At 41.1% G+C, this 20,481-nt stretch overlaps 1 protein-coding gene across 1 annotated transcript; it reads right to left on the bottom strand.

The window, feature by feature from the left end:
• Positions 1-1,947: 1,947 nt before the first annotated feature.
• On the bottom strand, positions 1,948-20,481 carry DDX19A (DEAD-box helicase 19A). The gene is made up of 12 exons (XM_054579200.1): positions 20,312-20,481; positions 17,414-17,462; positions 14,326-14,376; positions 13,709-13,844; positions 11,346-11,438; positions 10,493-10,595; positions 10,040-10,154; positions 6,798-6,975; positions 6,202-6,439; positions 4,883-5,045; positions 4,201-4,392; positions 1,948-3,777 (listed from the first exon to the last, which is right to left on the bottom strand). Exons 1-12 carry the CDS (start codon positions 20,366-20,368, stop codon positions 3,716-3,718), a joined length of 1,437 nt encoding a protein of 478 aa, XP_054435175.1. The 5' UTR covers positions 20,369-20,481; the 3' UTR covers positions 1,948-3,715.

Below are 20,481 nucleotides of genomic sequence, written 5' to 3'. Positions count from 1 at the left end.
AATAGTTTTATTGTGTGAATCTACTGAAATTTATTTTATTCTTGTCCTTAAATCAAGGATATTATGATTGAAATCTGTGATTCTCATTGAGTTTATTTCTATGACTACCTTTTTCTTTCTTTTTTTTTTTTTTACTCCTCACCCAAGGTTATATTCATTGATTTCAGAGGAAGGGAGAATCATCAATGTGAGAAACACTGACTGGTTGCCTCTCTATGTGCCCTGAACAGGGATCGAACCCCCAATCTTTTGGGTAGGGGATGACGCTCCAACCGAGTCATGTGGCCAGGGCCTACCTTCGTCATTTCTAGAATTTCCAATCCTGTTTTATTTCTGCCCAATGGTATGCTGGTAAACTGCCCCATCCAAAAACAAAAAACCCCCCTCTGATTTGTAGCATCTGCTGACCTCTGTGGTGTGTAAATACTCCTAGCATGGCCCAGTTTTGAGCCACCAGTGAACTAACAGTTAGCACTAGTGAGCTTCAACGTGCTACTGCTTTTGTCTAAAAAATCTCTTGCTCTTGCCCTGACCAGTGTGACTCAGTTGGTTGGGCATCATGTGCAAAGCAAAAGGTCACTGGCTTGATTCCCAGTCAGGGCACAGCCTGGGTTGCAGGTTCCACCCCTGGTAGGGGTGCGTGAGACAACCAATTGATGTTTCTTTCTCCCCCTTTCCCTTCTCTTTAAAAATAAAAAACATTTGTTGCTCTGTTTTAGTAAAATGTATTTTCTCTCTTTGAGCATAGAAACATACATCAAGTCTCTTATCAGGCCATTCCATAAAATAAATTTTATCTGGGGTGAATTTATTTTGATGTTGTTTGCAGTCTTTCTTAGCATTGAATTTCTTCTATCCTCACAGTCCACAAATGGGTTTAGCAGTTGACTCCATCCAGCTAACCCACTCCTCTGGCCCTTGTTCTAGCACCAGGCCTCCTGGTACTTGGTGATCTGGGGATATCAGACTGGACAGGCAGTCAACTGAGCTGCTTGCTAGTTACTGGTGGCAAGGGATCCCCCAATCCAAGTTCTCCTGCTGCCTTTCTGGGCCCAAGTTTTAGCAGAGCCCTCTTGTCCGGCCAGGGTGCAGGCCAAGTTCAGTCCAGCTCCCTCCCTGCAGCGAGCCGTTTCGGTCCGGCCTTGTGGACAGGGCTTCCAGTCTCCTCCACAGACCCTAACAGCCTGTAGCCACTCCATTTCTGGACTGGAGCCCAAAGCTTTTGGCTTCAGCCACGCTCACCATTTTGCATCTTTGCCCCATTGCTAGACCACAGAAATATTCACCTTGTTTTTGGCTCAGATGGTCTTTTCTGTTTTCTACTTTTCTGTATCACTGTTGTTTTGGAGTCAGCACGGGCATCACTTCACCAGAATACTGGCACTCCCTCTTCCCTCCACTGCCTCCTTCCCATGCCCTGCCTGTGTCCTTTAGGAGCGCCCACCCACCTCACCTGGTCCCCGGCCTTGCTGGAATTTGCTCCCTTTTCAACCACAACCTTTCTTTTCAGAATCCCTTCCCCCACCTCCAGCTGTGGCTTGCATCTGCCCCTCACACAGACATCTCCCTCTCCCTCATATCCATTCCCGTCGGGGCCCTTTGTATCTCTCCACCCCCCCAGTCACCATGGCTCTAGCCCACACAACACAGCTTTGGCACCATTTACCTCCTAACATGACCATGATCACTCACAGCCAATGAGCAGAGCAAAGCATTTTAAGACCTACACAAATTCAGAAAATTTACTGCCCAAGAAGTGCCACTGCAGGAAACTAGACTAAGTAATTTGTAATACTGAGAAAGGACAAGCTTTTCTAGCCATGATATAAAATCCGTATTTCTTAAAATATCAATAAAATGTAACATTAAAATTAAACTTTTGTGTAGCAGTAAGAAAAAATGTTTGTAAAGACAAACTAGGAGAACATGTACCACTCAAGACAAAGTTTAATTTCCCTAAAATAGAAAAGTGGCTAAAAATTATTAAAGATTGACAATCCAATAGTAAAATGCTGAGACAAGTATGGGCAGTATCCCAAGAGAAAATACAAATACCCAATACACTGAAAATTTGCCAAACCTCACAAAATACAAAACAAAAAAGCAATGATGTAATCAATTTTTGCTGTTCAGCACGGCAAAGTTTTAAAAATTAGTACTGTACAGGGCTGGCAAGCAGTTATGAAAATAGGTAGTATTTTTGTATAATTGCAATAACATAAGTTGATAAAAATCTTTGGCAAACTAACTTAGCAATGTATTAAAAGGTCAGACGTCCCTACTCTTTGACTCAACAATTCTACTTCCAGGAACACGTCCTAGAGTGAGTCTCCGCAGGGCGCAGAGATGAGCAAGGGTATTCACGTGGCACTGTGGCAACGCAGCACAGTGGAAACCACTGTATGCCTATCGCTAGAGAAGCCATGAAATAAATGCTGTGCAGCTACACGCTGGAATGATGCCAAAGTATGCTGGTAAGTGAAATGGCAGATTGCACAAGAGTGTGAATAGAATGTTCACATTTTTAAAAAGTGGGCTGATATATGCAAACAGAAGGCAATATATTGAACATTCACCAAGCTGCTAGCAACGGTGACCCCAGAGAGGTGGGGACAGAGGACACTTGCACTGTATTTATATAGGTATACACTCAAATATATATTTTATGAGCATATATTAGTCTAATAACCAGAAAAATACAAATAAAGACAAATCAAGATTAGTAAAATGTTTCATAATTATTTAAAAATTTTTTAACATAATGAGTGATGGGCATAGCTCTAATTAATTTGTCCATATTCATACCATGTATGAATTAAAGTAACCAACAGACCCACTATTACAGATGAACAGCATAATCCAAGTTTCCATAACTTCATTTCCGGACTGTGCTGCTCACCTGCAGGCACAGTGTGACACCCATGGGTAAGAGCCAACCCACGTGCCCGGGCATTTGTCAGAAAACTGCCCAGTCTGTCTCCAGGCTGCCATGACGACTACCGGCTGCCTGAGCGGAGAGACAACTGCAAGAGGAGGTCAGGCCCAGATCCTTGAAGGTGTCACCTACCCTCGCCAGACAAATCCCTCCAAAGGTTCAATGACTTCCATGTTTCTCACCCAATCTGAGGTTTATAAAAGTAGCCATGATGCTCACCCAGGGAGAAACACGGGTATCTCCTCTGGCACAGAGAACAGAGGTTAAAGGGATTATTAACGGGAACATCTCTGGATTTAGGAAAAGGAAGATGGCCCCCAGGGCAGGAGACACTGGTGACTGATCTGTCAGGGACAGAGGAGAGGGACAGCTCACAGGCCTCACTGCCGGCAGAGGCTCCCTCATGTCACAGCCACGTGCCATCCACGTGGTGGGCCTCTCCTCCACTCTATCATTTCTTCAGGGGCTGAAGGTTGGTCCCAAACCACTAGCAGGAAAATATGAAAGAGATCCTGGGGCCGGTGATTACCAATAGTGACCAGATATTATAAAGAGAGGGGAAACGATGGCTTTAAAAAATGAGGGGAAAAGGACTAAATTTTCCAAAATGCAAAATTTTCCTTCTACCTTTCCCAATTATTTGCATAATTTTTGTCAAGTCCAAACATAATTTAAAATGAGGTAGGTAGTTTCTCTCTACGCATGTCTTTATCTTTTGCTGACTGTCCAGGCCTGCGTTGTGAACGGACGAGGTTCCTGGGCAGGGACTGGTGGAGCTCCTCAGTTGGCTATCTTCTCAATCTCGTCCAAATCATCTGTGTCCAATCTTTCTATTTTCTTATCTGAGGAAAAATAAGAAAGATTCAGAGAGAGAGAGCAACAAAGGCCCACTGTGGAGACACGCACCTAGGGGAGGCAGCACAGCAGGGAGACAGGGAGGACAGGTCTCTGCCCGATCGAGCCCTGCCACTGGCCACATCCTTCCTTCCTTTAACCCCAAGGCTTCTGGTACCTGAGGAACAGACACTGACCGCAACAGTCAGAGCCCGAGGCCCCTCAGCCTGGCCAAGGGGGACCTGTCATTCGAGTCCCCGACGCTGACTCTCCAGGTCTGCTCTTTGAGGACGTCCATATGGCAGGGATGGAGGGCAATGTGGACAGGGACAAAGCTGCTTTAGGGGTCACAGGAAAACTACCCTATCGCCACCCCCGGATCGGCCCCTCTAAGGAGAGGGCCCTGGCACAAGACACTCCCAGGGACTCACTAAAATGCTCCTGGATTCTGTTGAGGATGTTCATGCTGTGCTTGCTGTCGACCATGTTCACCGCCAGGCCCCTCTTGCCAAAGCGGCCAGTGCGCCCGATCCGGTGCAGGTAGGTCTCGTTGTCGGGGTTCCCGTCCTTGTCCACGGGAAGGTCGAAGTTGATGACAACAGACACCTGTTCAACATCGATACCTGCACGGAGGAGAGTTGGAAGACGGTTAAGGATGGGAGGAAAAACATCCCTGCCTCACCCACAGTCCGGCCACCAACTTCTGATGGAAGGAGCCTGGCTGGTCCGACTCTGCGATTCAGGGGACAAGGGGCATGTAGCAGAACCCAGAGGGAAACCACAGAACTTGGGCAGGTGCTAACAAAGTTAGGAAGTCAGTAGGAGAGCCTCCGCTGGACACAAGTGTCTGGAGATGCGGCTGACACCTCAGCGGCTGCCCCAAGAAGGACAGGCGCCGTTCTCAACCGGTCGGGTGCCTGCACTTTCCCTTCCACCCGGTCCGGACTCCGGGCTTCTGTGGGAGTTCTCAGCTGATGAGGGAACCCAGTCTGTCCTAGAGAAAAACGTCACCACCAACCCCGCCTGATCTCTTCCGAACCGTCTGAGTTTTTCACATAGAGGATTTCTCTCGCTGCCCCGAGTCTGGCAGACCGCGACAAGTTCTCTGCTCACCACGGGCACACACGTTGGTGGTCACCAGCACCTTCTCTTTGCCCTCTCGGAAGCGCTCGATCACCGCAGCCCTCTGCTCCACCATCATTTCACCGCTCAGCAGAGCCACCTGGTGGCCTTCTTTGGAGAGCTCTGCTGCCAGCCAGCTGGCTGTTTTGCGGGTCTGAAGGAAGAAAACATTTGAGAAATGAAGTTCCCTGAAGGAAATATTTTTGATCTGGAATAAACTTGGAAGCTAAGGGTTAAATTTCCTAAAACTGATAACATAATGGTGTACCAGAAAGTAACAATGTCATCTGAGTAGTAATCTTACAAAAATATTTAACCTGAAAATAAACACAAGCGCAAAAAATCAGAGTAAGTCTACTTACTAGCCTGGAATCTTTTAAGGCATCTGTGTCATGACAGGTGGAGAAACTGTTCTAGATTAAGAGAAACTCAAGAGACAGGACAACTAATGCAACAATTTTTGACTGGCTCTTAGGCTTAACAACAGCAACCAAAAGCAATCAAAACCTTTTTGGTAACGAGGGAGAAAATGGAATATGGATGAACTGTTTGGGGGACAATATCACCATCACTGTTAAAGGTGGTATTATGGTCACTTAGTAAGTATTTAGGTGTGAATTGTTACGATGTCTACAACTACCTTTAAAATAACTCAGCAAAAAAGGTACAGATAGGTCACACACATGGATATGAATAAAGCAAACGTAACTAAGTGTTGACAATAGGTGAAGGGCATAAGTATTCATTTTATTTTTTTCTTTTCTATAGGTTTGAAAGTTTCACCTGAAGTTGGGAGAGGGTTGCCACTCCACTGTCTTCCAACAACAGAGTAAGATTTGTCTTATTATGGCATCCTTTAAATAGTACTCTGAAGTTTTCTTCAGAAATCTTAAAGATTCCTGAAAAAAACTTTTTTTCTATTATACATGGGATCTAGCCTTCCATTTTCTAAGTGTTCACATTTGAGACTAAAAAAACTAATTATTTTGTATTAACTTTATAACCAACCATTTTGTTTATTTTATTTTTCTGACAAATATCAGCTGATTCCCTTGGTTTTTCTAGTAATACATCATACAAATAATATAAAATTCAAGAGGCTCTATTAGGTTATATACCCCTCAGGAGCCTAAGAAGAAACTGCCTCTTACATCTTCACAAATTGTTTCCTTCCTGGCCACAGAGGAAACCTGTCCCCCTCAGCACGCAGGTGGAGCTGGCTGAGGAGGGAGCTGGGCAACACCTTCCCATGGAGCCCCTTCCCAGGCAGGCCTGCTGCTGCTGCTGCTGCTGCTCAGGCTGCTACTCACATGGCAGAAGATCATGGCTTGAGCAATGGTGATGGCCCCGTAGAGGTTACACAAGGCCTGGAACTTCTCATCTCTGTTGTTGCACAGGACATAGTACTGCTTGATGGTGTCCAGTGTCTCCTCCTCACGCTTCAGTTTGATAATGTTGGGGTCTGGGACCACTTTCTGGGCAAATTTCCATACAGAGTCTTCGAAGGTGGCAGAGAAAAGCAGCATCTGGCAGTTCCTGGTCAGCATCCTGCAAGGGAAGGCCCAGGTATTTGGCATGACCCTGTGTTTATCACTGGAGCCAACAGAAGCACAGCTTCCCCAGGCTTGGGTGGTCTACGTCCCTGGGAAGATGGCAGAGGTGGAGAAGCACTGCGGGGAAGAGGCAGGAGCAGACACGGGGCAGGGACGAAGTGGTGGTAGATTCCCTAAGTCTTTTTCCTCAACCCAGGCTGGTGTGGCCCATCAAGCACATGCTTCTGAAGGTTCTGAGGCAAAGAACCCAGCAGGAGCAGAAGAGGAGCTGGGTATCACAGGACGAAACATCAAGAAGACTTTTACTTGTGTATCAGGAGGCTGAGAAGTTCCTCCCGGGTCCAGAGTCCTACCTTTGGATGCGGATGCTCTGATCTTGATGGCCCTGAGTAGCTATCATCACATCAGCCTCATCCAGAACAAACACCTTGATCTTCTTGGGGTCAATGAACTTGAGCTTGGCGCACCAGTCCAGAACAGTTCCAGGGGTGCCAATGACAATGTGCTCACTTATCTTCTGACCTCTCTCCACTGTGGGGACAAATATGTTCTGTGGGTATTTCCATGACAAAACCTGCTTTGGAAACCAAAGCTTTGGCCACACTTCCAGAGCTAGTAGAACAAGTTAATTCCAGATTTTAAAACATACAAGAGTGTTTTCCAAGTCTTTGTTTTTTCTACTGTAAGTGCGCATAATGACACCTACTTCGTTGCATATAGGTAGGATTAAATCCTACACAGTGAACCCTCAGCAAGTGCTGGTTTCCCTTTCCTACCTTGTCCTATCATTCAACATGGCCCAGCTCTTCCTCTTTAGCATGACTCTTATTCTTTTCATACCATTCATTCACTCACAGTTCACTGACTTCCTCCCAAATTGGTAATTTTTAGCCCCAGGATTCTGGACCAGTGATTTTTTTTTTTTTTTTTTTTGCTTTGTTAAATATTCTAATTGTGTAGACAAATTTCCTAAGTACAAATTCTCTTTGATTGAAACAATACATCATTCTCAAACTGTAGCTGACGGGAGTTGAAAGTGATATAACCATCTATCAAAATTATTAATGCATTTAGCCTTTGACCAATACGTCCACTATTAGGAATTAATCCTGTATATGTATTAATATGTGTGAAATTATATGCATGTATCAATAGTTCACTAATTAAGCAAAATATGATACATGCAATGGATAACATCAATAAAAGTATAAAACCATTTAAGAACTGATATAGAACAATCTCAAAAATATGTTATTACATATAAAAAACAAGATAGGTGCAGTTTGTATACCAAAAGGGGTGAAAAAGAATACATGTGATATACGTGCAGGTACTAAGTATACACATGTTATGTAGTTACATACTCTTAGACATACACTATACACATACATTATTACTTAACTGTAGCTGCAGAGTATCTCTGGTAGAACACATGAGAAACTGGTTAGTACTGGGTGCCTTTAGGAAGGAGAAGTAGGTGGCTGGGACAAAGAAAAGTTTCTATCATATATCCTTTCAATTTGAAATGTGTGAATGTCTTAACTATTTTTAAAAAAGTTTAAAAACTTGGGGAGAAAAGGCTTTTTACTAGAAATTCATCAACTATCCATTAGAATAATTTAAAATTAACTTTAAACACACTGTAGTTCTCAACATTCACTGCCCAAATCAAAATTGAAACTTTAAAAAATGATACATTAACCCTGGCTGGTTTTGCTCAGTAACTTGAGCACCAGCCTGCGAATCAAATGGTCGCAGGTTCAATTCCCAGTCAGGGCACACGCCTGGGTTGTGGGCCAGGTCCCCAGTAGGGGGCATGCAAGAGGAAACCTGTCGATGTTTCTCTCGCACATCGATATTTCTCTCCTCCTCTTTAACCCTCCCTCCTCTCTCTCTAAAAATAAAATCTTTAAAATAAATGAGAAAAGAATGCCAGTCTCTTCAATGAATACAATCAACTGTATTAGCTGCCATTATAATGTTTAAGCTTTCAAAAGAAAATCAGAATTAGAATTTAGGAAAGCTTGTATGTGCCAGTGTAAGTCTGAGTTTCTCAATGTGCACAAACTTCTCTGATGAGTTTGGTGGTGATATTAAATCATGTAATTAAAATTTTTGTATAATAAAATAGGTCAACATTTGGAAGATCAGCATAATTCATTAAGATAGTATTTTTAAAATTTTTCAAATGACCAAGATATGACATTAAAAATCTTTCTTGGGCTAAGGATACACTGAAAGTGCAAGAGAAACCAAGGAATCTTAATGTAACAGTATGAAAAGTTCATTAATGATTTCAAATATCACACTGCAACTTTTTTTTTTTAAGGAAGAAGGAAGGGAAGAAGAAGGAGGGAGGGAAACATCCATGTGAGATAGAAACATTGATCAGTTGCCTCTCTTGCATGCACCCCAACTGGGGACCGAACCCACAACCCAGGCGTGTGCCTTGACCAGGAATCAAACCAGCGACCATACCAGAGACAAATCAAAGTTGCTTTGTGCGACAACGCCCAATCAACTAAGCCACACTGGTTAGGGCTCAACTAACTTTTAATTAGCACTTGCTAAGTTTTGGTGTAGCACCCAAAAGAAAAAAAATCTAAAGATTTCCTTCATATTCTTCAAAAGTAAGTACTTGAAAAATTTCTCAATTTTAAATTTTAATAAGGCAAATATTGATAAATATAACCAGTGTAAACAAAAATGTTTTGGGGTCGTATGAGTGTAAGAGACCAAAAAATTTGAGACCCGTTGCTCCAGGCAATTATAAACTACTGGGTCAAAGGGATGTCTCTCCAACTTTTCTCGGTAATGCCAACTCTCTCTTAAAGTGTTGTACAGTGTACACTCCCCACCCGGAGTGTGAGCATTCCTGGTCTGCATCCTTACTAATACAGATTTCTTCATTTTTGCCCATCTGAGAGGCATACGGTGGTTTTAATTTGCATTTTTCTGATGACTAATGAAGCTCATCTTTTCATGTTTACTGGCCATCTGAATTCCTTCTTTTATAAAGTGTTTTTTCAACTGGGCCTCTTTTGTCTAACCTCTTCTTAGATTGCTTCCTTTTTTCTTAATGATTTGTAGTTTTTTATGTTCCAACAACTTCCTAATGACCTACTTTCTAACTGCCCCACCTCCCCATTTTAACCCATATTCTCTACATTATACTCTGTGGAGCACACGAAGAAAACTGCTGATTTTAGTAAGACCAAGTAAGCCGTACATGCTCTAGGTTTACTCTTGCTAAAGCTGTGCTGACTTTTCAAGAAAGGTATCCGACCTCCACCTACATCCTCAGTGCTGCCTCTCTAAGAAGCTTCCAGAGCTCTGGATGCCAAATTCAAAACCCCATCTTTTCAGTGAAGAACTCCAGAGCCCACGGATTTTCTAACAATACAAAAATCTTATTTTAAGAGGGGAGAGAACTGTTAACAAATTAGCAAGTAATTAGGTAGATTAGCTAAAAGCATTAATTGGAGTTCTAAGGTCAGACTGAATCAGAGTTGAATAATCATCATCGCATCTTCAACATCCAAACCCACACCACCCTACTGTGCTCATCGCTTAGGTCTCACCCCTTTATACTCACATTTATTGCCTCGAACAGCATAAGCAAGCTTCAGTTCTGGATGAAATTTGCCCATCTGCTCAATCACTTTTCCTGTCTGAAGCGCCAACTCATATGTTGGGGAGAGGCACAGGCACTGATAGGGAGATTGTAAAGGATGAGTTTAGGAGAACTTTTTAGTAATAAACAGGCTCTAAAGCAACAAGTACGCTGATGTTATTACCACTTGAACGGTGCAGGGAACGACATCATCTCCAACCAGACCTTCCAGCTTGGCTGGCTGGATGCTTTCGAAAGCTATTGTCTAAGGCTGCTTCCAAATGAATTCTACTCAGGTTCTGCTCTGCCTGAGCCACGGTTTGAAGCATAGGAAACATTCAGACCCTCTAGGGGCACCCTCATCAATCTCCCACCAGATGGCGCTGCCCTTCCCAGGGCAGGTAAGTCAGCGCCCCAGGATTCCCCAGCTCTCACCTGGGGGTATTTCTCTGCCAGTTCCACTCGGCTGAGCATGGCCAGGACAAAGGCAGCTGTTTTACCAGTACCAGACTGAGACTGGGCAATCAGGTTCTGTGGACTGGATTAAGGAAGAAGAGGGACAAAGGTAATACTGGTTAAATGCCAAAAAAGGTGTCAAAATGTTTTTTTCTGGGAGGTAAGAATATAGATTTTCCTCCCTTTAGTCTAGGTTTTCTGAATTGAGCACAATGATAAATTTTTTATATATTGTTCAAAAACTGCTTAAAAATTATAGGAAATAATGACTGTTTTAGATGGGTTCACATGGAGAAAGCCTCATTCTAGATGCTAGCATAGCTGGTGCCCTAGTTTTGTACTCTATGGGCCCTGTGGACATTAAGACTGCAGAGTAAGATCTGTGCCAAGACGAATCCCCAAGGACATTTTTTCTGCGCTATAACGTGCCTCCAGGACTTGGCTTCTTCTACATGTTCTCTTTTCCCATCTTTATGGAAAACGTAAGATACCAAGTCAGACAGATGCTTTAGAGGGAGCTTTCACATTTCACTTCATGCAACTCACTGTCATGGAAATAGGTGGCATTTTGGCCATTAAAAAAATATTGTAATTGTCCTGGCTGGTGTGGCTCAGTGGATTGAGCTCTGGTCTGTGAACCAAAGGGTTGCTGGTTCGATTCCTAGTCAGGGCCAATGCCTGGGTTGCGGGCCAGGTCCCCAGTTGGGGGGTGCGTAAGAGGCAACCACACATTGATGTTTCTCTCCCTCTCTTTCTCCCTCCCTTCCCTTCTCTAAAAAGAAATAAACGAAATCTTAATCCCCCCCCCCTCCCCAAAGAGGTGCATACTCACGGCTCAGCAAGCATCAAAGGCAATGCATTCTCTTGTATCTTGGATGGTCGGTTGAAGCCCATGGCGTAGACTCCCTGAAGAAGCTGTGGTTTCCTGGGAGGCCAGGGAGAGAAAAAATAGATTCCTAGTTGTTGAGATTGTTCTAAAGGCCTAGAATTTTATCATTCCCTACATCTAGCAAAGAATGATGCATCCTATCTTTGTCAGATATATCTTCCTAAGCCTTAAAAAAACACTATCTAAAACAAAATGAAACCATCTTTTCCTATTGAATTTTAACCTGCAACTATTATACAAATCATAAAATATAAAATTAATTTCCTTTCTTGGAGAAATTCATGCTTTCAGCAGACCCACAAATGTGATTGGCCTTGGAGGACAAGTGCTCTCTGGATACTGTGAGGGTGGTATTTATTAATTCATGGTATAAAATAAATTATAAAAGACATTTAAAAGTAACACTGCTTCCTATGCTGCTAAGATATAAAAGTCCCTTTGGAGAATGGGATTTCAGTTTTAATTTCTCAGTGCAGATAATAAATTGAAACCAGTCATTTTGTATTCAATGGTCCTGCCAAAGCCAGCTTGGAAAAATCAAGAGGTAACATCAGGTCAAAATCAAGAACAGAAAAGCCCCAACTTCTTATATAAGCAGCTACACCACAAATACCAATTAAAGTTGCTATTACGTTACATTTACAATAAGCTTTCTACTTCCTCTAAATTGACAGGGTGTTTAACAAAAATCATACTAGATTAATTACAAAGAAAAGTCAAACTGAGTCAAGCCTTCTGTTCTCTAAGCCTTCACTGGAGTTCAACAGGCTCTCCAAAAGGCAAATTATTCTGGCCTTTGTTGGTTCTTAGACACAAAGAACTTTGAAAACATAACCTTTGATGTCTGCCATTTGGAAGAAAAGGCTTTAATGCCAGCAGATTCTGATTTGGTTGTCAAGGAAACAAAGTCACTAATGAATGAGGATTTTCAAGTGATCCAAGAACTTTCAGTGGCTCATTTTTTTCTTTTATTTTGTAGATTAATTCAAATCTTTTACGTACAGAACAGACCAAGTATATTAGGTGACCTAGGTTTCATTCTTTGTTTCCTTTGGCTACCAACAGCTAAGTCAGAGAGAAGTTGCCTTTTCAAAGAGGACAATTCATCACTGGTTGAACTAAGAGCTCTAGTCCTTTAAATGAAAGGAACTTAAAAAAAAAACACAAAAATAACCCATTGATACTTAGAAAAGCAAACTGTCAGAAAACAATAGAGCACATGTAGCTGCCCTAATACAGTTGATGAACAGAGCAGAGATGACAGATTTGCTGAATGAAGCCCCTGAGAAATAACAGAGAAGTATAATTTCCTGAAATTATTTAAAAAAAAACAAACCCAAAAATAAATAAATAAAACACTGTTATTATCTATTACTTCACTAACAACTTGATTTGGTTCTAGTTGACGCTAATATTTTAAGTGACTTTTACTCTAAAGCAGTGGTAATAGCTGGCAGAAATGTGGCCCCTATTTGCTCACAGTGCACATACTATGGATTTTGCTGAACAAAGGCAAGGAACACCTTTATTCCACCACTTTCTTATTCATCAGCTATTTTCTGTGATTTGGGTGCTGGCAGGCAGCGAGAGTAGTAGTTATGTCTTGCATTATTCGTAACACACAGCACAGTGGCATGTACATAAAACCAATGATCCATAAACACCTCTTTACTACCTTACTGAAGAAACAAAAAACGTGGTATGACCTTTCATAATTACCTCTTTAAAATAATGACACGTTAGAAGTCATTCTTAGCACAGTGCTATATGTGTGCTCCCCTAAGACTTAATTCTGCATTCTGGATTTTTTAAACGCCAGAATGTTGAAGGCTACTTTCCACTGCAGGTCCTGGGAATCCTGTACAGGCTCTTTTGACGGATTTTATAAAAGCAGGTAAACTGTTCTTAAGATCATAAACCCTATAGTCTAACAAAAGGGCTTACCTAATAAGAAATGTTCCTGACATCCAGAAATCACCTGTCAGCCAATATTTTATTGAAAGTTCTAAGAGCATAAAAGAAAAAAGACTTTCAGCTACGATGAATAAATCTGTGGCATGTAAATATCCCTATCAAGAAAAGGAGAAATGGGAAGCCAAGAGACAAGGGTGTGAGGGAGACCATAACTCTAACCTTTTTCATACTTTTTGATGTTTGCATCCTATGATTTATTAATTAGTCAAAGAAATAAATACGTTAGGATCTTTTTAAAAAGTTAAAAGTAAAATTTCCCCAAGAATCTCTGAGATGCTAAATTTTATAAAAGAGGAACTGGTAAGAAGCAGCTCAGAGGAACAAATACTCACAGCCGAAGCTCCTCGAAGGACTTCACTGAGTAGAGAGGGGACTTTGGATCCCGCTGCAGAACTTCCACTTGGTTGGTGTTATCGACCAGGTTGTTTCTGATGAGCTTGTTGAGTAAGGACTGAGCAGCTCTGTCCTCTGTTAGGAGAAACGTGTAGATATTCTTTATACTCACCTGACAAACTCCACCCTCATGACACCCCCCTTCCCCTTGATGGAACATCCCCTAAAAAAGCTATCTATGTTCGTCTCCGTTTCCTCTCCTCCCCTTCTGTTGAATGTACACTGACTAGCTTTTTATTAAGCCTCTCCACTTCACCTTAGCCCTTGTCGAGTTCACCAATGAACCCTACACTGCCAAATCAATTCAACAGACAACATTTAGTTCTCTTAATCAACTTGTTACCTATATTTAACTCCCTGCTTTGGAAACATTTCCTTCTGATTTCTGGGAGACCACTGTCCTTGGTCCTTCTACCTCACTGACTCTGTCTTCTCAGCCTCCTTTGTGGATTCCTCCTCTTCTTCATCTGACAACTCAGAGTGCCTCTGGCTCCAGAACAGCAAGTCCTGAGTCCTACTACTTTGTCTCTTGCTACAGGGTTTCATGAGTAGTTACCTTTCTCTTCTTCATCTGCTTTTTCTGCAGTGACATTGGTTTTGATAACACCTACACAAGAAAACAGCTGTCATAATCAAAAAGGCAGATATCAAAACCACCCAGAAGGTGGGACAATGTAACTATAAAAATTATTTAAGTGGTCAAAAGGTAAATAGTTGGCATTTCTTTGTGTTTAATAAATTTTTAGTAAGTTTTTAAGTGCATAAGAAAATTTCAAATTTCCAGAGATTTTGGCTGACTTCAAAGCAATCAGAATGTCACCTCTGGCTTACTTTTCCTAATATAAAATATAGCTTTATATTGGCAAACATAATTAAACGAGAAAATAAAGGTATTAGAAATTAAAAGGAAGAGGTAAAATGATCACTTTTTATAGAATGTATGACTATAAACTTGCAGGACTAAGTATTAAGTAAACAGAAATCAGCAGCTTATATAAACACAGAGATGTAACTGAAAAAATCCTATTTATAATAGCAACTAAAAAAGATAAAATACTGCACCTAGAAATAAAGTTAACAAAAAATATGCAAGACTCACATGAAGAAAACTTTAAAATACTCATAAAAGAATGCAAAGAGTTACAGCTAAGAAGCCCACAAATAAGTTATAATGGGACTCTTAAGATATTCACTTAACCCAAAAGAAGGCAAGAAAATAGGCAAAGAAACAAAATCTGAGGAGACAAATAGAAAACAAATAGTAAAGTTGCTAACCTAAACCCAATGACATCAATAATTACATTAAATGTAAACAGATAAAACACTCTAATTAAGAGATTATTAGAATGGATTTAAAAAAAAAAAGCAAGATCCAACTGTCAGTTGTCTACAAGAGGCACACTTTATAAAGACACAAAGAAGTTGAGAGTCAAGGGACGCAAAGAGATTATCATGCACTGTAAGCACAAAAGGCTGGAGTGGTTCCCAAAATGCAGAATTCAAGACAAAAAGCATCACCAGAAATAAAGGGGAATATAAAAGGGTTCATTCATCAGGAAGACATACATGTGTATATACCTGAAAACATATCTGCAAGACAGATGTGTTTTTTGGACAGAAGTCCTAACAAGACAGAATTAAAGAAAGAAACAGACTATCCCATAATTGTAGTTCAAAGTTTTAACACCGCTCTTTCAAAAATGAAAAGAACTAGACCAAACAACAATCAAGACTTAGATCTCAACACCATTAACTACATTGGCCTAATTGACATCATAGGACACCATACACAATAAGTGCAAAATACGTATGCTGCAAAGTCAAATGGCAAATATAGGTGGCAAAAGTATTATCAACTTCTATCACAATTAAAGGGTTAATCTTAAAGTACAAAGTTCTTCATATTTAGAAAAAAGACAAAAAGCCCAATAGAAAAATGGGCAAATGACACAATCAGTTCAGGAAAGGGAAATACAAATTCTTTTAAACTTATGAAAATATTCACCCTAATGATGACACACAAATTAAAATATATTATGTTGATCCACCATTTTTTATTTAGCAGATCAGCAAAATCCCGTTTTTGACTAAAAATTCTGTAGTGAGGCTGTGGGGAAACAGACTCTCATGTTTTACTGATAGAAATATAAATTGGCAAAATACTTATTGAGAGTACCTTGAAAATACTGATAAAAATTGCAAATGCATATCTTTGACCTCATAAATCCATTTTGGGGCAATTTATCCTATAAATATATTTGCATTCATATAAAAAGAATTAAGTCCAAGGTTATTCCATGAAGCATTGTTTGTAACAGCAAAAGAATGTGACCATCTATCAACAGATGACTGGTTAAATAAATTGTGATGTATTAACACAATATAATATGATGCAATTACAAAAGAGTGAGAAAACTCCATGTACTGATAGGGAAAACTTGCCAAGGTATGTTGCTGAATGAAAGTAAGTAAGTATACTGTGTATACTATGCCATCTTTTGTGGAGGGTGGGGGGCGGAAGAGAGAGAGAGAGAGAGAGAGAGAGAAATGAACTGTATTGTAGTCACTTTTTATAAAAAGCAGCTTTGGTCCTGTGGTGTGGCTCGGTGGACTGTGTGCTGGTCCACAAACCAAAAGGTCGCTGGTTCAATTCCCAGTCAGGATACATGTTTGGGTTGTGGGCCAGGTCCCTAGTTGGGGGTATGCAAGAGGCAACTGATCGATGTATCTCTCACACATCAATGTTTCTCTCCCTTTCTCCCTCCCTTCCCTCTCTCTAAAAATAAATAAAATCTTTTTTTTTAAAAGAAACTTTGGAAGAATATTAATAATCCAACAGAGTGGTTTAGTATTATGGGTTAAGTCATGAATCATCCCCCGCACCCCCAAAATTCAAATGTTTAAGTCCTAGGAATGTAACTAAAAAAATGACCTTATTTTGAGATAGGGTCATTGCAGAGGTAATTAGTTACCATGAGATCATTAGGGTGGCCCTTAATCCAATATGACCGATGTCCTTATAAAGAGGGGAAATTTGAACACAGACATGCACACAGGGAGGACGCCATGTGAAGAGGGAAGACAGATCAGGGTGATGCTTCTATAAGCCAAGGAACACCAAAGAGTACCATATCCTTCCTCATAGCCCTCAGAAAGAACCAACCTTGCTGACACCTTGATCTTGGACTTCTGGCCTCCAGAACTATGAGACAATAAATTTCTGTTGTTTAAACCACTCAGTTTGTGATACTTTGTTATGGCAGGCCTAGTAAACCAACATAGGTAAAGACTGGGTAAATAGTGGACCAGATGAGAGGAAGGCCTCTCACCTGTTTATACTTTCTGAATTTTGAACCCAGATTAACCTTAAAAAAAAATTAAATAAATTTTAAAGAAATATTAGCAAGTGAACAGAGACAGTACAACCCAAAAGTGATTCTTGATTTCAAGGAGTCAGGAGCTAAATAACATCTGGAAGAATAACGTATACCCCTCAGTGTGAAACCGACTTTACTGGCTGTCAAATCCAGTGCTGACATTTGCAGAACATGCTAAACGAAAGCTCCTTCTCACATGACAGCTATGAGTACAAAGCAGATGCAAACTTGTAGCTTGTATTTAGTTCACAGTTACTAGTGACTCACCATTGGTATCTGGTTTGACTTTCTCTTCCTTGATCTGCAAATTACTCATCTGAATGGAAATAAAAGAAAACACTTGAGAACAGAGCCACAGAATAGCTTAATACCATGAATTATTTATTAAGCTAACGTATACAAGTATATGTAATAAAATACAAAGGGGAGGGTTTTTACCAACTATTAGGAAGCAATGTTTTAAAACATTAAATTACATCAGCCTCCTGATAAGCAAATCGGTTAGAACCAGATTCCAAGTATGTTTAGGCCTATGTGATATTCATAATATCACTGCTAGATTAGGGTCCTGGGTTTAAAAAGATCTGAAACCACTTCTGTCTTTTAGGGAAGATCTGATGCTAAACGCTAGATTGTAAAATTTAGAGTGCCAGAACCATATACTATATCATATTTTTTTATTTCTTTGTGGATAGCTGCCAGTTTTATACCTTTAATCTGACTGGTCCCTTGAACTCCAGTACTACATTTCCAAATGCCTGAGGGGTACTGTGCAGAAAAGAGTTAACATTAAGAGACATGACTATTATTCTTAGGAAAGCCAGGTTGCAAAGCTGGCCACTTGCTGGCATCTGGGAATGCGGATTGTGAGAGGGTTCCCGCTATTCCCAGAACTGTTGAGGGGTTCACTGACTATGTTTGCAAAAACATGTGGTTTATGTTAACATCTGCTTTCCTTTGGGAGTCCAGAGTTTTGGTACAGGCTGGCAAAGGATGACTATGGGACAGCCCCCCTCTCCCAACCCCAGCCCAATAAAACCTCTTAAGCACTGAGTCTCTAATGAGCTTCCCTGATACTTCACATGTGTTGTTACACTCTGTTGCAGAAAGAATTTAGCACAAATGTGGAGCGTGTGACTTCACTCTTAGAAGCTTGTGCTTGGCCGCTACTGGTGTGGCTCATTTGGGTGGGTGTCATCCAAAAGGTCACTGCTGTGATTCCTGATTAGGGCACATGCCTGGGTTGTGGGTTCAGTCCCAGGTTGGGAAGTGTACAAGAGGCAACTGATCAATGTTATTCTCACACCAATGTTTCTCTCCCTCTCTTTCTCCCTCCCTTCTCTTCTCTAAAAATAAATAAATAAAGTCAATTTTTTTTTTTTTTTAAGAAGCTTGTGCTTGGTTTTCTCTGGACCCCATGTGCCCCTGCTTTTTGCTAATTTTGCTTTGTATCTTTTCATTGTAACAAATCATAGAGGCTGAGCAGAATTATATGCTGGATCCTGTGAGTCCTCCTAAGAAACCATCAAACTTGGACAACTCTTGGGGACTCCCAACACAGGTATTTACCAAGATGTCCCCCTTACCGCAAATTCAGAACAGTCAAAAGTGAACTCCCACCCTCCATATCAAATCTGCCCTTCTTCCCAATTCCCTAGGCCTGTTATTAGCACTTAAAATATCACCTGTGGGATTTAGGTTGAAAACAGTAATCTTCGCCTAGATCTCCATTTTCTTCTTTTTTCTAAATCCTTCCAGTTATACCCCACAATTATCTCTTGAATCTATTCCCTCATCTTCATTTTCACCACCCAATATACACCTTCTATTTCTGAGCTATTAGAGTAACTTCTACACTAATCTCTTTTCCTTTAAACATCACTCCTTCTAAATTCTGTTCTCTGAAGTCCAATAAATCTTGCCAGCTCTCAATTTAATGTTGTCAGTATCCTGAAACATCCCCAAACTAACCAAATAAAGCAAGTTTTGTAAGTTATCAAAGTCCAAAGTACACTCACTACAATATTTTCTACATCACTCCTACTACAACCCAATAACTCAAGCTGCAGTAAAAAAAGAGTTCTGATTCCTGCTCTCTAGCCAAATGTGCATTCTATTTTCCTAAAATGCCTTCTATTTTCCCAAGATGTGTATCCTCCTTCATGTATTCTATTTTCCTAAAATGCTTTTCACCTCCATCTCTCTTAAAATGACTCAATCTCTAATATACTGCTCAAATGTAAGCTACTTGAAAAATAATTTCCCTGATATTCTTACTCATAAATGTCCTCTCCCTGCTCAGAGTTCAGTTGCCACATTATTCTTACCATTTTTCACAGCACTTCCCACATTCTAGCCTTCCTAACTAGACACTGAAGCTTCTTCCCGTTCTCCACTGAATTTGGCCCATTTCAACTGTATGCTGACAAATTGACAACCCTCCCAAAACAATTAAAGGGTGACTTGAGGAAAAAAAATGCAATTTAGGCATTAAAAAGTTATAAGATTTCACCCTACAAAAACAAAACCACCCTCCCATACAAAAAAACAAAACCAAACCCAACTATATTCCTAAAATCGTCATTATCACTAAACAAACCTACATTTAGATATAACCGAAAAATCACAATTTACACTATAATTACCTTCCAGTTGATTGGATCTTCATTAATAAAAGAAGAACCAGCATATGTAACTAAATGTCACTTTAAACATCAAAGAAACAATTCGCAGTGCCTCCCGCCCACATCTATAGTAGACTGAAATATATAAAAACCTGTATCTGTTATTCTGCTGAGCTACAAATTGCCAACGACGTTAATTTAAGCATGGACCTAAAAAATGTTAAAATAAGAGTAGCTCAGACTCGTTCTACTCTTCATGAGAAAGAGAATCAGCATCTAAACTTGCCTTTCCTTAATAACCCCACTGAGATGCAATCCAGGAAAGACAGCGCACGTAGCGGGGACAGATCTGCCACAGGATAAAAGTCTTTAACCGGCCCAGGTGAAGAGAAAAATCTCGATATTGATCTCTCTGGGCGCAAATCAGTTCTGATTCCCCGTGGGCCACCGGCCTGCCCCACCCGTGGTCCTCCCTGTATTCGAAGCAGGGTCCGCTTGGGCCCTCCTACTTCCTTCCCCCCCTGGATCTGAGGCCACTGACCGATTTGACAGCCGCTTCCTGCTCGTCCACTGCCAGGGCCCACGAGTCGGTGGCCATGGTCCAGAGGGAGAGAGGGCAGCTCCCGAAAAAAATCACCGCACTGCGCGCCAACACCGGCCCTGAGCCCGCAGCAGGCGCGAGGACCACACTCACGCGGACCGGAAGCGGCG

This window comes from Pteronotus mesoamericanus, unplaced genomic scaffold, assembly GCF_021234165.1.
Source record: "Pteronotus mesoamericanus isolate MK-2021 breed Mesoamerican mustached bat unplaced genomic scaffold, CSHL_Meso_final contig_52, whole genome shotgun sequence".
NCBI lineage: Eukaryota > Metazoa > Chordata > Mammalia > Chiroptera > Mormoopidae > Pteronotus > Pteronotus mesoamericanus.
Note: the sequence above shows the minus strand (reverse complement) of the source record. Positions and strands in the feature narration are given on the sequence as shown.